General features: G+C 40.6%; 2 protein-coding genes across 3 annotated transcripts in view; both read left to right on the plus strand.

The window, feature by feature from the left end:
- The first annotated feature begins 782 nt into the window (after positions 1-782).
- LOC109398703 (nocturnin) overlaps positions 783-18,179 on the plus strand; it is a 169,661-nt gene continuing 152,264 nt past the window's right edge. For both annotated transcript variants that reach the window (XM_029859199.2, XM_029859201.2), the window contains exon 1: positions 783-1,335. The gene's annotated coding sequence lies outside the window, so the exon portion shown is untranslated. The remainder of the gene's footprint in view (positions 1,336-18,179) is intronic.
- LOC115258788 (uncharacterized) lies at positions 1,990-3,469 on the plus strand. The gene is made up of 2 exons (XM_029859203.2): positions 1,990-2,352; positions 2,415-3,469. The coding sequence occupies exons 1-2, from the start codon at positions 2,076-2,078 to the stop codon at positions 3,389-3,391; spliced, it is 1,254 nt and encodes a 417-aa protein (XP_029715063.2). The 5' UTR covers positions 1,990-2,075; the 3' UTR covers positions 3,392-3,469.

The raw sequence follows: 18,179 nt of genomic DNA on the forward strand, positions 1-18,179 counted from the left end.
GAGGATGGAGAGCGGCAGCCACAAACAGAGTATTGTGGCGTACTACTGTTGATTTTGTCTTGTCTTAAATGTGATGTTGAACAAATAAATGTATGTATGTATCCAGAACGGGCCCATATAGCCGAGGCGGTAAACGCACGGGTTTTCAGCATGACCATGCTGAGGGTGACGGGTTCGATTCCCGGTCGGTCTAGGATCTTTTCGTAAAGGAAATTTCCTTGACTTCCTTGGGCAGAGTATCTTCGTGCCTGCCACACGATATACACATGCAAAATGGTCATTGGCAGAGTAAGCTCTCAGTTAATAACTGTGGAAGTGATCATAGAACACTAAGCTGAGAAGCAGGCTTTGTCCCAGGGGGACGTTACGCCAAGAAGAGAGAGAGATGTATCCAGAAGTGTGCCTATGTACGCCAACGTGTAATGCGGTAAGACAACCACGCATTTTCTTATCAGCCGGCGTAATCTCGAACGAGGGGTGACTCAATAGCGTAAGAGGAGTTCTCTACGTTCAACTAGTCTTCTATCCCTGGAGCGAGCCCGACCAAACAGCTGTGATCTAGTTTTAGAATATTTATGTTTTTAATAATAATTATAAACAACTTGGAAGTCGCGACTTGGCTGGTATAGTCTTGGTTGCAACAAAGAATGGTTATCAAATGCCGCCGAAGAGACGTATTCCTACTACAACTGTTACAATTCTACACGTACTACGTAGGTACTCGAACCGGGATTGATAACGAATAACGCCTGCTGCTGCTGGCTTGGCTAATGGGACACTCTGATGTGGTCGTTGTCGTCGTCGTCGTCGTTCTTCGATGCCGGGTCCGTCCGAAGAGTGCGGATCAGCTCGGTTCTGTTAGACCAGCAACTTCAATCGTTTGGTGAAAGTCTTACGGTGCGGTTGCATTTCAGCTCCGGTTTTCCGAAGTGTCGCTCGAGGTGTTCTACGCGTGGCGTGGCGTGATCACATTCACTGGCAGTTGCACACCGGTTTCCGGCGCTTTGGCGTTTACGGCGTTTCGCTTCGGCGATCTGTTTGGTAGTGAGGTGGTTTGTAAGAAAAAAACGGGAATTAGTGGCAGTTTGGGGACTTGCAGTGCAGTGCAGTTGTACCTGTACGGTGAAAAAGTGTTTGTGGAGAAATTGGGCCTATAACAGTGATTTGGTGATCTAGAAGATTGTCAAAAGAAAAATAAAGATCTGAACGATCGTTCGTGATTGCGTGAGTTTTGAGTAAAAGTAATATATTCGAAATACAAGGAAGATCATTGACCCAATGATCAACTCGATTTGAGCAAATAATCGTGCCAACGGGATTAATCTGGTTCATCTGGTAAGTACACCCACTCCATGAGATAAACTAAACAAACACACACGCTCGGCAATTAGCAGCATTTGAGTCATGCAGAAGGTACGTGATCCAACGAATCGTCCTTGGGACTTCCTTCCAAAATTTCCTGGACCGAAAAGTCGAGCATTGACTTCGACGGCCCTCACTGATAACTAGGTAATTTCTCTTCGACGATAACACAAAAAACAACTGTACTATGAGTTGCACCAAATAACGCAAACAGCTATCCCCGTAAGAAAAACCTGCGCCAACCGGCTAGCGATTCGGTTAGAACTGGTTATAGGCCGTTTTCAGAAAGTACACAACGCCAACAAGAAATTATAGATTGCTGATGTTTGCCCTCCGTTTGATATCCCCATCGGTCTATGTACTACGACGACCAACCATCCGCCGCCGCCGTCTACAAGACTGTGGTTGTTTTGATGATGCAGTCCTCCATGTAATGAAGATTGTGGTAGACATTTATTACAACTTATGTACGTACGTTGGTATGACGATTGTGCGCTGTTTACTCCAAATTTTCATCTGATATCTGGATGTTTCGGCCAGCTCATTCAACCTTTGCGACTCTTTGTCTACTGGACTGGGCTGGACAAATGTGTGAATCTATGTAGTACCACAACCGTTGATGTTACGGCGACGACATACTAAGGAGGGGAGGGAAGAGTGTGCATCAGAGTGAGCGTGGGAGTGCGAGTCGTTTTGGTAAGCGTTGGTATGAAATGCATGGAAAGACGCTTACACCTGTCAAAGTGAGTGCGTGGGAGAGCGTTCTTTCGAGAGTCAAACCATTCTGTCAAGTGTTTTCACGCGCGTGTACCCGCTTTTGCTACCGAGTTTTGTTTTTATTCAAAATGGCTATCGATGTTGAAACATTAATTTCACTCGTATTTGAGCGTACACCACTTTGGAACCAGACATTAAAGGTGTATCGGAACAAAGTTATTACGGAGAAGCTCTGGCGGCAAATTGCGACGAAATTGGGAGAAGACGTGACAAGTAATTCAGTCCGCAGTGATTTCTTTTTGTTGCAATCTAATCTTTCGCTTTTTCGATTTTAGCGGACGACATCAAGAAAAAATGGAAGACGGTGCGGAATCAGTTCGGTAAGGAGCTACGAAAACTACCGGAAGGACGATCAGGTGATGAAGCGCCCCTTAATTATGAAACTTACACCACCTGGCCGCATTTTGAGTCGCTGTTGTTCCTCAAGGACCACATGAAACCGCGAAAGTCGGGCGGAAATTTACAACCTGATGGCGCCGAGACTTCCAGGAATGCCAATACGCAAGAGATTGGAGCAGATGATACAAGTGATCGAAATGAGATTGTTGAAATCCCCGAATCGGCAGAAATCGACCACACCGATGAAGGTGACACACGACCACAACGCCGGGCCCCCAAAAGAAGCGCTCAACATCGTCTAATCGATATCGAGGCGAAAAAGTTACAGCTTTTGGAGCAAAAAGTCCGCAAAGGAACCACTGCAGACGATGAAGATGAGGCTTTTTTCAAAAGCTTGCTACCCCATGTCCGGAAGTTGCCCGCGGAGGAAAAGCTACTGTTCCGTACCGAAGTGCAAGAAGTGGTGCATAAATTTGTGTACCGAAAGAACCGGTTGCTAAACGATCGGAGGGCGGAACACGATGTGTTCAGAGCATCGGCTTCAGCTGGTGATGCTTCTTACCAGCACTCTACACCAATACGCCGTTCAAATGAAATTTTTGACACTGGGCTGCGAACCCCGCTTCGTTCTGGTGGCTCGCGGTACACTGAGTCGCCAAATATTCCGAGTCGAATTGAGATTGTGGAGAACCAGTATCGAAACGAATCCACTGGGCTGCGAACCCCGCTTCGTTCTGGTGGCTCACGGTACATTGAGTCGCCGAATATTCCGAGTCGGATAGAGGTAGTGGAGAACCAATATCGAGAGGAATCTACTGGCTCAGCAGGCCAACGCTCCTCAATCATTGTGACAGGAAGACAATACTACACGGTCATCACGTCGCCGATTTCGAGTGCAGCAACGCAGGAGTAAAGATTTTTCATCGGGAGTGAAAATCAAATACAATATTCTCTTGGTAGACTTCATTTCATTTGATGACTTCTTTAATAAAACGCATTGTAAGCCTTTTTACTATGAATTTAACCATAGTAAAAAGCTTACATTATTTACAGCTTGTTTTTGTTGAAATATTTCATGAAGTGAGTCCTTACAAAGGCACCTGTTTTAGTTGAAATGTTATTGAAATAGTTCTGATTTCTTTGAACCCCCATATTCAGCTCTGCGGCTTCTTGTAGCTGCAAGTCAAGTCCCTCCTGATCAATGATGACATTATGCAGAATACATATCGCCTTCACGATGATATCAGCAAATTCCGGAGTAGTTTCAATCGGCTTCATCAAAATTCTCCATTTGGCATTCATAATACCAAAAGCGCATTCAACACAGTTTCTCGCCCTGGAGAATCGTTGGTTGAAATATTCGCATTCTGCACACATGTTCGATTTAGGGTATGGTCGTAGTAAATTTCTAAGCAAAGGATATGCCTCATCCCCCATAAAAAGATGCGGCATTTTGGTTGTGAGCTCAGGATCAGGCAGTTGAGCATCAGGAGGTATGTTTAGTTTTCCTTCATTCATCATTTGAAACATGTCCGATGCATTAAATGTCCCTCCATCACTTTGTTTACCGTATCCACCAACCTCCACCATTATAAACCTGCAGTTTGCATCGGACACGGCTTGCAGTACAATTGAATGATACTGCTTGTAATTATAATACATCGATCCAGCACCTGCAGGGCATATAATCCTTATATGCTTGCCGTCAATCGCCCCGACGCAATTCGGGAAGTTCCATCTCGTCCAGAATCCATCGGCTACCGTGCGGAACATTTGTTCCGTGGGGGGTGGCATGTAAATTGGTTGCAGAACTTCCCACAGCACCTGGCATGTTTCCCTTACAATTGCAGCAACGGTCGATCGACCCATGCGGAAAGAGAACCCAAGCGAAGTAAATGAGGATCCGGCTGCGAGATGTCTGTTAGAAATCATGATGATATTATTGTAAAATATTATTTTCAAGTGGCCAATTTACCTCAGCGTTACGATCAATCGTTCACATGGGAATATTGGTTCTTTATTAAAATTGGTCCAATCCTTCATCAGCTTGTGTTTGACCATATCCAAAATCAAGTCGAACGTTGAAATATTCATCCGGGTGTACGAACGAAATTTATCCGGAAATTCCCGAAGATCCGAATAGAGTCGGTAAAACTCACCATCTTCTCGTCTATTCTGATTGATGGGATGAACGGAGAAATCTCTTTGCCTATTCATTATGGCATTGATTGTGCAGGAAGATGCCAAAAACTCCTCGTCGGACGAATCCATGTTGTTTACTGTAGACGCCACACAACTCTAATTGAATTTGACAGAAATATTTCGTCTAACATTTGAGAACAGCATAACAGCAAATGAGTATAAGGTTATATAAATAGTATGGTATGTTCAACCGTAGTATTATTTTACATCTATCATTATTCATACTGTAGGATTCGAATTTTTAATGATAGTGCTTGGATTTTGGGGGAATAGAAAAAAATGAACAAAGATAATTTCGGATAACGATCGGGTGCTCTAATCGGCTAATAAGGTGTTGTATGAGCAAAATGTGATCACTATGAGACTAACTATGCTAAAGCGCTCCCGGTGCAGTAATGATAACGATTTAACATATATTTCCACTAAATTTGCTTTTGAACAAAAAACTAAACGGGAATCTTCAAACGCGACTTTTCCAAATGTTTGGTTTGATTCACGGTTTGATTTGATCGTAAAAATGAATTCGGGTCAGTGTAGATAATTACGTTAATGACAGAAATCAAATTCCATTGTCTTTTCATGGCTTTACGGATTCTTTTTAAATGTAAAGTAAGAAATCTTGACGCTTATAAAAACGCTTATCACTATATCATAGCACGCGTCATTTGACGCTTCCACGAACTTCACTTCAAGCAGCCAACACGCTATACTTGACGCCCCTCCTTACTATATCATCGCCCTTAGAGTAGATTGGCTGTTATGTACTGTTTCATGTAACGAAAACAACCAGTTGTGAAATTGATTCCTAATCTCCAGACGAGTTGTATAATGGGCGGCGCGGACAATCTGCGCGGTGTTTGACCTTGGCCCTTATTTTCGGAATACAAGGAGAGATAGCGGATTGCTTGACTCCACATAATTAAAATGTATCTTAAAACTCGCGAACTGAAACATCGTGTTGGATTTTTTCAGGGATTTCTCTGCGGATATTTTTTTTTTTCAAAAATTATTCTCGCGACATTCTTGTCTGGACATTCTTGTTGTGATATTTTCAAGTTTTCTCTATTTAATTTCTCCACGAATTATTCAAGGGAGACCAAATTCACCTAACCTAATATTTTTGATCACAATTCTTCCAAGAATCAAGAGTTAGGAGGCGTTTATGGCGTGTTGAAGGATTAAAAGTTTAAGAGTATCCGAGAACTCCCTGGAGTTTCGGCCATCTGATCTACTAGCGTAATCAGTGATCTATTGGTCTATATTGATCTATATTCATGCTTGCTCAGCCCTATGCAACTATGTGCTATCAAGCGGTGAGTTCATTTTCTGTTGAGGACCTCCAAGAACTCTCTTGAGTATATATCATCGCAACCAACGTAATGTGCTTTCTCTAAGAGCTTCAGAACTCAGATAGTTATGATCTATCGAATAGTGAGTGCAATGATTCTTTAAGGGCTTCCCTTAACCCTTTAGAACCGGAGGGGTCAAATATGACCCCAACATAGAAACGGCTGCTGTATAAATTCATGCATTCGATAGAACATAATACTGTCTTCGGCAAAGTTGTTGCAAATTTAGTTCTCTATTAGGCAGAAATCGGAATATTTGTATTGGGATCCGTGAAGCTATTGATATCTACAAGGTCATTTATAGACACTATAGGGATATTCCAGGTCAGCCAAACTACCTTGGAGTTCAGAACTTCAGGTCTACACTTGTAACAGTAGCCATATCTGTTATACTGAGTAACGTTGCATATTCAACCGCAGTTACTGGATCAATATGAAGTCTACTAGCTTATTGTAAACCTTTGGGACAATCAGGGTCGTCCAAACTGTTCTATAATGAAGTCCTTCAAATCTACAAAAATAACTTTATGCAATTCAGTATCATAATTTAAATTTTACATAACTCATTTGGGAATAATAATGGCCATTTTTTACGAACTGGTTCATTATGCAACTGAAATGAGTTGCATAATGAAATATAGTTGTATGATGTTCATAATGCAACTCATTTGAGTTGCATTATGAATATTATGCAACTCAAATGGGTTGCATTGTAGCTGCAAAGATCACACATAGATGAGACTTTTGAACCATATTCCAAAAATGTAATATACTTTTGTTACGTTGGTGTCTCGATCGAGAGAAAATATTCGGAGTTGATGTCTTCGACGGAATTATTCATATGAATGTAAGTTTTCAATTTCAATTAACTCTGATTTGAAATTAACACAGGGAATCTTTCAATGATTCTCCAAAGGCTCCTCCGGGGCTTCATCTAGAAACTAGAAAATGCACTTGGAATCCGCATTTTTTTTCCAGAAATTCCTCCCGGGATTCATTTAAGAATTTGTACCAGTAGTGCTCCCGGGATTCCTCTAAGAAATCCTTCGCGGTTCTTCCAGGAACCTCCCGCGTTCCCTACAGGAATTCCTGCTGAGATTCCTCTTGGAATTTCTCCTGGGATTCTTCTAAGATTTTCTCCTAACATTCCCCCAGGAATTCTTACAAGAATTCCACCTGGGATTGCTCTAGGAATGCCTCTCGGGATTCTTTTAAGAATTTCTCCCGAGATTCTTCTAAAATATAAACTGTACATAACAATTTCATCACTCAATTATGTATCCGTAAGCCAGTCAATTCTATAGTGTCTATATATTTTAGCCCCATGCCTGCCAAAAACTTTGCCGTAGACACCATCTCTGTAAATAATAAGTTTTCCGATGTACAACAGATCTAAAATGTAAAAAATTGTTCATTAGCACCAGCCTATGTCAAAGTTCCGAATCAAATAAATATTTGGCCTCCCGAACAACACTAACTTTCTAAGTAATCAGAATCCTGAGATATATGAGATACAAAATTTGTATACTCACTAGCGCCCCTTCACCAATCAAACAACTTTGCCGAAGACACCAACTTTATAAGTAATCAGGATCTTGCGATATATGAGATGTTATTTTATCAATGATATGTCTGTTTGTCTGTGATGTCTCTTTGGGTTCATTCAAATAATACGTAACACAAAATTTGACAATTTCAGAACTCCTCCCTACTCCACGTAACAACTTTTGTGTGGTAAATTATGTTTTTTTTTTTATAAAGCGTAACACAGCGCTAGACACTCTCGCTACCCCTAGCGTTACGTAACATTTGAACGAACCCTTTTGAGCTGCCGGACATTTATGTCTACCCATTTACAGAAGTGTGATTTATTCTTTTGTTATGTGCGTCTTGTCCGCTTGCTTTGGTACGTTACATCCCATTGATTAGGGGCGTTTTGGAATGCTCTCTAGCGCCAACTATCGGATATTTCCTAAAATAAATTGTTCATCACTAGATAGGCCTTGACATACCGAACATCTTTGCTGAAAACATCAACCTTTTAAAAAGTAAGGATCACGAGATACGCGAGAATATATGTTGGGGTCCAATGGACCCCAGGGTCCCAAAACGGACCTTTTTTTAAGGTATCCTTTTGAGGGTTAATGTTTGCTTTTCGGAGATGAACCAGCATCGGGCTAAAAATCTCATAAATAGGCAAAAAAAAACTTAAGAACTGAAGAATGAAAACGGCTTACGACTTATTTCAACGCCTCCAAAAATATGGCCATACAGCCTTCTTTAACGATACACCTGGAGATCACGGACGGCACTTCTCCGACATCTCCGACATCGACTCAGACGACTAGCTGGTGACGGACTCTCATACCTACTCTTCAATATCGCTTTGCAAGGTCTAAAGAGCTATTCCCATTACACCGGGCCGAAACCGTGCCGGGCCCCTGCCGTGCCCCGGTCATCGATTTCTTACATGCTTTTACTATGGTGTGTTCACATTACACCGTGCCGGGGCTTGGCCGGGCTAGTGAGGAGCACGCCATAGATATTGTAAAAAAGAAATTGATGACCGAGGTACGGCCGGGGCCCGGCACGGTCCCGATCCGGTGAAGTGAGAAGACCGCCTAATGTAACGAGCCGTGCTCAACAGCCACGGTACGCTTTTCACAAAATCCAGTCAATTTGTATGCTTTGTAGACGACATGGACATTACATTACATGGACAGAAACACCCGCATGAAACGCGGAGCAGCAAAAGTCGGACTGGTGGTGAAGTTATGTCACGATAGACGAGGACACCTACGAGATGGTGGAAGAATTCGTCTACCTTGGGTTCATACTGACGGCTGACAACAATGTCGGTCGTGAAATTCGAAGGTAGGTACATCTTTTTTTTCTCTGTTTGGGACATAACCACTGCGACCAATATTTGTGGTATATCCCGTGTCCTTGATTGATTGATTTATCTTTATTTGAGAGACTTTCAGCCCTTGGCTGGTTCGTCTCTTTCTTCCCGTGTCCTTTGTATATGTAGTGCATGGCGTATTACTTTATCATCATCAGAGCCGTAGCGTGGTCCCTCGGCGCCCTTGGCAAGCATCCAGATTGGCGCCCCACGACAATTGACCATTGGTGATCTGCAAAAGTTTATATTAGTTCATTTTTTAAGTTTCTCTAAAATTCGGATTTTGATGTTTCGTACAAACAAATTCCCCCCGATTTTTATTTTCAATTTTCTTACAGTAGTTTCAGGTATTTCCGGGAATCCTCAAACGGTATATTTTACCGTTCTTTTTTTTTTTTAAGTTTACTCAAATTATTTCTCACAAGGTCTGTAAGAAAATTTTCAGTAATCATTAGACGAACCGCGGACATGGATAAATATCAGGAGGAATGCTTATTTGAACTTTTGTTGGAATCTCTGGAAGAATTCCTGCTGGAAATACTGAATGAAATTATGCAAGAATAGCTGAAGCGATTCGTGCAAGAATATCCGGTGCATATAAAAATCTGGGAGACATTTCAACGAGAATTTCCAATGAAATTCATGTAGTAATTCTTGCAGGTACTCTTGGAGTAGTTCGTGAATAAACGCCTGATAGGAAGCCTGCAAGAGTTTGAAGAGAATCACTGGAAGAACTTCCAAAAGAGTACTTCGAAGAATTTTTGACGAAATCCCTCGAAAAGTTACTTACAAAATTTCTTGGGGATTTTCTTTAATAAGTCCCTAGAAAGATTTACGTTTCACAAAGAAATTCCTGGAAAAGCTTCTGAAGAAATCCATAGAAGGCTTTCCTTTTGAAGAAATTTGATATAAAATCAATAAAAGAATTTCCTACCGAATACCTAGAGAAATTTCTAGAAGAATTCCAAATTTATTGCTTATTGGAGGAACTCATGAAGACATTCCTGAAAGGTTTTCTAGGGGAATTCCAGTAGAAATTCATGAAGCATCTCTAGTGAACGTGGAACAACTTGGGGAGGAATCAGTGGAATATTTTCTACGCGCTATGAAGGAATCTACAGAATATTTTATGGAGGAAACTTTGGTCAAATTACTAAAGAATAACTATAGACGATTTTCTAAAAAAAAAAAATATCTGGAAGAATTTCTGAAGCAATTCGCAGAGACATTCCTGAAGAAATTGCTGGAGGGATTTTTTAAGGAATGTGCAGGATTTTTTTTATGAGAATCCATGAAGCAATTACTGGGAAATCCATTTTAGGGATTTAAATTAAAGACATTTCTGCAGGAATCTCTATAAGAATTTTTAAAGAAAACTCTGGAAAATAAAAAAAATATTGAAGATTTTCCAGGAGAACCCTTATTAAAAAAATAGTGAAATAGTAATATAGAGAAATAGAAGTATGAAGAGTTTTTGAAGGAATCTGTTAAGGAGTTTCTGAAGGTATCCTTGAAAAAAATCTATAAATCTATTACTGATTTTTTTAAATCAATATATGCCGAAAATCCTTAAGGAAAACAAAAAGCTTAGAAAAATATCAGAGAAATTCTTTGATAAATTTCTGAAAAAATTCCCAAATAACAACCTGAATTTCTAAAGGAATAAAAGAAATTATTCAATGAATGCGAAGAAAATCCTCAGAAGTAGCCTCTCTTGTGAGAATGTTCTGGTATTTTTAGCAAGAAACTTTCACTAGATCTTTGAAAGCATATTGATTTTTTTTGCCCATTAAAAAGGAGATATCATAGTAAATGTTCAAAATAAATTAGAGAATTCTTAATGTTTGAGAATACTTTCAAAACATATTATCAATCTTAGATACTGAAAATGTTGAAATCTTGATAACATTCAATAAAACATTAGCATCATCATATTTTCTTCCAGTCTTGGGCTTTTTCGGCGCCCCTCTGAGGCTGGCGCCCTTGGCGGGGGCCAACCGCACGCTACGGCTCTGGATACATCATATTGAGGGGTGACCCCAAACTTTTGGTCGATGACATGAAGAGTTAATTTACCTAATAACTTTTTTCCTAGATTTTTTAGTCATGTTCGGTAAAAAGCAGTTGAAAGCTAATAGAAAATGGGTTATATTACCGCTCTCATCTTAAAATTTGGTCGACCCAACTTCCAGCGACACTGCCGTAAGTTTATATTTATTTTTTAGAAAATTTGACAACTTTGGGTTAAGTTTACATACAAAGTTTTTTGAAAAAGTTTATTTTAAATAATGTACAAAGTTTCTTTGACTTATTATCTTTTGAATGCGATCTAGGGTTTTGAAATCGGACGCAAATTGGCGGAGATATGAGCCTAAAAAAATGACATGTTTTTGAGGGGGTGACCCCAAAGTTTTGATCGGGAGTGTACATTCGAGACACACCCCAAATTTTAAACATTGGAGAACTTGAATTAAAGTTACAGCCTCTTGTTACGCACAACCTCCATAGAGACAGGGCTTAGCGCGAAACTTTATATTATATCGGAATTCCTGCGTATTCAGGGATTACTCCAGGGATTTTGAATTTCTTCATTTTTTTATATATTCCTCCCAAGAATTCATCAAGGATTGCTCTAGGAATTCGTTCTGAAATGCCTTCAGGGATTTATACCGAGGTTTCTTTTTTTTTATCTGTATTAACTAGATTTTTTAGCCCTAGGCAAGTTCATCTCGGGACTCACGCTTTACTTCCCTTCCGAAGGAAGAACTCACATTTTGTGAGTTTGTCGGGAGTGGGATTCGATCCCAGGTCCTCGGCGTGATAGTCAAGTGTTCTAACCATCACATCAGGCCCGCTCCACCGAGGTTTCTCTGTGGATTCCTCCCAGGATTCGTTCACGAACTCCTCCAGATTCGGATTATAGGGATTTCTTTTAAAGATCCCATCCAGGGTTTATCTTTGGAGTTTGTTTTCATAATTTCCTCCCGGTCATCCTCCAGAGATTTTTTTCAGAATTCTTCAATCGCTTACTTTTAGTATTCCCCCAGGGATTCCCCGGGATTCTTTCAGGATATTCTCTAGAATTCTTTCAACATTCCTGCAGTGATTCCTCTATGGATGCACCCGGGATTTCTACAAAGATTCATCCTTTTTTCCTTCTGTCAAAAAATAGGATGCTCTTTCGAGGTATGTGCATAGCTTGATGCATAGCATAATCAAAGCGTTCATCTAGGCTATCCGTCATTGGATTTAAACTCATTCGACCCAAAAATTTTGGCTTGATGATCCAGCACCGTTTGTTTTACATTTTTTTTGTGCAATATGTAAAAATGAACTGACTTAACTGATATTGCACAGGTCTAGAAACCCTGTCCACCGGTATTCTTGCCTCAACTCTACAGCTGTTTGCTCAATTCAACTCCTGTTCAACAATGGGTAATTTATTATGATAATAATCCCAATAAAACGCTCAATACCAGGAAGATTGAAGCCGGTCCGACGAAAGCTTTTATGCAAATATTATGAATAAATGGGGCCCTCATCAGGTGTGAATTACCAACTGACATTGAAAACCAGGTATTGTAATGTGAAAGGAAGGGATAATCTCTCAATATCTTCGAATCCATGAACGAGATGACACGCGACAATCCTTCACTGAGCTGTGCATACGGTACCCAGTATCTCCTCACAGTACTGCTTGGTTCCCGCTTGGTTGGAGTTGCTTCCTGTGCCCAGCAGTGATCAGGCCTTAAGGCTCAAGCATCCGTCATCATTTTTCGGAAAATAAAAAGCAGTTTTCTCGCTGTAAATCAAAATATCGACCATGAAATTATATTCACTGCATTCTATTCCTCATGTGGAGTACAGTGAATATATTTTCATAGCAAAGACTTTTGTTTTGAACGAAAAAACTGCTTTCAAATATTTGATGATGACGATGATTTCAATGACGAATTGTTCAACGTTAACGCTTGCACTGTGTTGACTGTAAATGATGTGCTTGACGACGACAGTCAACCCGATCCGACAATGTCGATAGATGAGAATTTTTACAGCATCATTTGCGGTGCTATTATTTTGATCGGAGAATTTCTTTGTTGGCTGCGAATCAACAGAGAAAGACAAATTATCATATCATCCGAATGGTGGTGAATTAATAAGACACTTTACGGTAGGTGCTCGCGGTAATGATGGCGATGATAAATGAATCTTTGAATGTAGATTGTAGACACCCTTGTTCGAAGAAGAACACACAGTAATTGTTTGCATAGGATTATATGGCGTAACTGCTGGAATCGCACAGAATCATCAATGGAGAGGCGAACCAAGCAGAGGTAAAGATCCATTACTCAGGAAAAAAATCACTTCCTGACATGTGTATTAGATTGTTTTGAAGAATCTATTGAATTCGCAAGTGTTTTCTTTCTTAATTCATAATACCAGTTCTCATCGAAAGGAACATGATAACATCACTTATGAACTATGAAAGAACACTTGTAAGCTTGTAATGTCTTAGCAGTCTCAGCAAAGCTTTTGAGGTTAGTTATTGTGTAAGCACGTCCATAGCTACTATCAGAGAACTTCGATGACGAATCATATGACATCATTTCAATCCAACAAACCGTTTTCGAGTTTTTTTTACATACGCCCTTTTCAAAAGTTGGAGAATCCTTAGGGAATTTCCTATACAAATGCTTGTACATGTAATGTATATGAAACGCCTACAAATGCTTTGAAAAGCATACCTTGAACACCCCTGTTCCACAGAACCGGACCGCATCTCCCGCCGGTGTTGGTGTTTATACTACAATGTGACCTAATGCCAGACACGAGGACGCTCACTAGTGCTAGATTAAATTACACACTGATAAGCGCCTGTCGTAAATGGCTACCTACTACGGAACTGTTTGCCAAGAACATCGAAGAAAGTAGTAGGTTAGTGTAGGTGATTAGTGGACAAGTGCATGTCTTTCCATCTACACACTTAGTCGCAAACGAGGAAGTAAATTTATAATATTCGCGAGTGCGTGTTATCAATCACATCTTGAGGATACCATACCCTTACCCAATCAAAGTACTGATCACGTTGCTCAACACTGGACACGATGTTGTCGTCATACCAACGTATGAATATTTATCAAAGTCCATCTTCGATCCCGTTGCTGATATCGTTGTGATATGAGCTCTGGAAAATGTTTTAAGGAAATCGATGAGTGAGGTAGAGGAAACAGGAAGCATATCGACGACGACGACGTCGACGGGTTATCACGACTGATAAAAGTGAACGTTGGTTCACGACATCAAAATCTAAATCTAGCCAGTCATCAACGTGTTGGGATAGTCGATTTCCAGAAGATGCTAATCGTGGAATTCGTGTGGTTTCTGTTTGTATGTACAACATATTTGCAAAGTTTACGTTCACTTTCCGCTCGGAAGACCCGGCAGATAGGTGTTAATTGAATGTTGCAAGGGGATGAAATTTAGCGGAGTATTCAAAATAATTCCAATATTATTTTAGAATTGCACAATACATTTTATTTATATCTTCCATAGCACGTCACAAACCCCTGTAAATGTCCCGGACGGGTATTTTTCAAGAAATTCATTTTGTTTTATATTTGGAACGGATGAAGCTGATGATATTCCTCATCCACGTGACATGGCAACGTCTTCGTTCGCCTTCGGGTAAATTTCATGAAAACAGTGCCATAAATCTCAAGAGTGGGGCCATGGAACTAAACATTGTCACAAATGTCACATGGATGCAAAATGCATGATTTGCGGAAGTGTTTCTCACGAGAATCACGATTATCCGGTTAAGTAAAGTCCCAAATAATTTCAATGTTCGCACTTATATGTGCACTTTATGTTATTTTGTTTTTACTTTCAATAATCATTTATTCATACTAACACGTCTTCAACCCTGTTTCAGTCGACGGGCTGGTGTGATTTTATCAAACAGCTCACAGTTCACGACGAGTTACCAAGTGCACTATCTGCGCCGGTAGATTAACCGGCTGGTGCACCGTAACCATAGTGTGATGTAAAGAAAACTTAAATTCCTGTGCATATTTGCTCGGAGTTGTCACACTCGAGATCCAGTGAAGGAGATGCTACTTAATGAGCAATTTGCATTAATCGACTATCACTTATCTACGACGAGACAGAGCCGCCTAGAAGAATTTGTCGTCAAACTATGTGCCACTTGCCTTTCATTTGACATTTGACCGGAACAACCACGTAGATTCACCTGCGTTGCCTGCCTCTACTCATCAGAGATATAATTTTTCCACTTTTTTTTTCGCCCACCCAGAGAGAGAAAATCACGCGTTTAAATCTCTGAACGACGACAGAGATGAATCAACAAGTGAATGACTTTCTGTTTACTTAAGAATTACGAGGATCGTTCATAAAAAGGCCCGTCCGCGTCCGCGTAATTGAGTTGAGATTGTGCAATTAAGTCTTCAGATGATTGATGAATCATCTGAATCGACTCGTTGTTCTTGGGTTAGTCGATACCTCTGTGTACAGGGACTTTCAACCTCAACCATGGATCGGCCCGACGATGATGGTCCAGAAAAATGGTTGAATTAAAATCGATTACGTAAGACTAATTAAGGGAAGTCACGCTACTGGTTGTGTTGTTGAAACACCGTTTTAACTAAGGTACGGTTGAACGTATTATGTAAGGCTACGAGTGCCAGAACGCTGAACTCTGATTCATTGTGTAAGAGGATTTTCTCTTGATAAATGGATTACTTGAACAATGGATAGCTGATAAACTGAAGGAGTAAAATTATAATTTGCCAGGACTGTATAGGAACTTTGTATCCTTTGTAAGCAAAGGGATTTAGGGATCAACAGGGTCGTCCATAGAGGATGACTTGAACTTCCATGTCTCCACTGTTTTGAAGACAATCTGTCAACGATAACATTGAACATTTGAAGCACAGAATGTGTTACAGAATAAAGTACTCAAAATAGCCCAAATGGTCCTAGACCCTAAATATACTATCTTGAATTACATAGATCATCAGACCAGTGAGAGATGATAACTCCTTTCAAGTTCGGAACCATTCAAAAAAATGTAACAACGAAAAGCTTGGGCCTTCCCCATTTAAAAAAATGAACGCAAACAATTTTACTTCTTTTCCTTTTTTCTCTTCATTTCCGCTTCCTTTTGCACACTCAAACCGTCACGCTAAAACCGCTCAGCACTGAAGTGCATAATTTCCAGACTACACCACAACAATGTGTAACCCTTACACATTCACAAAATCAGCTCCTGCGTCCACAAAATCGTAAAATTCGCAAAAAAAATTGTACGGCAATCTAGCTAGGTTTACTAGTGTCCTTGGTAAACGAAAAATATCGACATTCCGCATCTAGAACAGTGTACGAGCTGTTTTGTGAATATGTAACTGCTACACATTTTTGGTGTGGTTTGAAAATTATGCACTTATGAGTAGGTCTTACACATTCTAGGTGCTGAGCTCTAGCGTGCGCAGCTTTTTCTTTTTTCTCACTCACTCTCGTAAACAAACACGCGAAAGAAGCAGATAATAGAGGGGGCACGTTGCCCCCTCTTTTATCTCGCTCTTTCTTGCGTTCAACGAAATGAACGAGCGAGAAAAAAGAAAAGGCTGCGCACGCAAGTGGTGCTGAGCGGTCTTAGCGTGATCATGACTGCATGCTGCTTGCTGCATGCTGCGCCGATGCATTCCGGAGGTCCTCCAAGATCGTCCATGACGATCCAAAGCTATGGGAAGGGATCGATCCAGCCCTCTCCTGTTTCGCCGGCTCTCAGGCTTAATTCACCAACATCACTCTGTTCCGTTGTGGAGGAGATCGAAACCGATGAATGCTTCTTCTTATGTTGATCGGCCTGCCATGAGCGATCCCGACGTCCGACTTAGGCAGCTGTGCAGAGAGTGAGTGATGGGTGCCTCGTTTGCAGATCTCTCGCTCTGTCTCTTAACCTTCACATACCCGACCCCCAACATCTCATTTTCAAAATGCTGGCATTTCGAGCATTTTCATCCGATTTTTTTATAGTCGCCCTCAATCGATCATAAATAAATAGGTGCAAGTTTATTACACCCAAGTGACCATGCAATATCCGGAACCATTCCGAAGATATTCCAGATTGTGCTGGGGTCAGTGAGGGTGCCGAAATGGCTATAAATGATTATTTCGTGTGTTATTGTGTTTGAACTATCGATTTTCAGCGAAATTTTCATTGCGAAAAATAAAACACAACTGCGATAATCAGATTTGAATAAGTTGGCCCATCCGGATCACCGTGACAGGTTCCGCGGGGGCCTCATTGGGGACACTTCTGGTTTTCATTCAAAACATGTAGTGCGACATATCAAACTCCATGATTTAGAACGACTGAGTCAGAAACGATACCCTGAAGTCTGTATCATCTAATATGGCCACCCCGGAACATCTAGCATAGGTTCCACGGGGGTGACATAGGGGACATTTCTGAATAGGGTTGTTTAGTGAATTAAATATTGCTATTTTCTTTAGCCTAATCGAAAGAGCTAATTTTTCTGAATATAACGTGATTTTATTGCGTTCCTATTCCTTGGTTTTGCTGGTTAAACAAACAAAACAGTTTTCATTTCCGTGGATAGAATGACAGTTCAATCGATAAAGTGACAGTTCGCCCCGAACAAAAAATTTTCCCCATACAAACTTTAAATGCATTTTAAAAATAGTTCCCGTGCACCAAAAATGACGAAATTTTGGATTTCGACTAATTTTTGGACGGAAATTCCGATTATGCAATCATCTGGATAGCCCCAAAGAATGCAATTGCAACCAAAACATGCCGTGCAACGTATCAAACTTAAGGACTTCGAGAGAATGGGGCAGGAAAAAATAACTGAAGTATGTAGCAACTGATATGCCCGCTCCGGAGCACCTGAAACAGGTTCCGCTGGGGCCTCTCAAACACAATAATACATGAAATAATCACTTTTAGCCATTTGGCAAAACAGACACCTTCCCCACCCCCTGACTCCAGTACAATCCGGAATATCTCCGGAATGGTTCAGGATATTACAAGGCCATTTGAGTGTAATAAACGTTCACCAATTTATGGTCGATTGAGGGCGACTTCAGAAAAAATCGGAGGAAAATTGACGAAATGCCAGCATTTTGAAAATGAGTTGTCGGGGGTCAGGTATGTAAAGGTTAAATAAAAACAAATCAATCAATCAATCTCTCGCTCTCACGAT

This window comes from Aedes albopictus, chromosome 2 (assembly GCF_035046485.1).
Source record: "Aedes albopictus strain Foshan chromosome 2, AalbF5, whole genome shotgun sequence".
Taxonomy (NCBI): Eukaryota; Metazoa; Arthropoda; class Insecta; order Diptera; family Culicidae; genus Aedes; species Aedes albopictus.

Bases quoted from the DNA above. Each gene is read 5' to 3' on its own strand.
- LOC115258788 (XM_029859203.2), top strand. From the start codon at position 2,076: ATGCATGGAAAGACGCTTACACCTGTCAAAGTGAGTGCGTGGGAGAGC. The intron at 2,353-2,414 runs GTAATTCAGTCC...TTTCGATTTTAG, and splicing joins ATTGGGAGAAGACGTGACAA to CGGACGACATCAAGAAAAAA.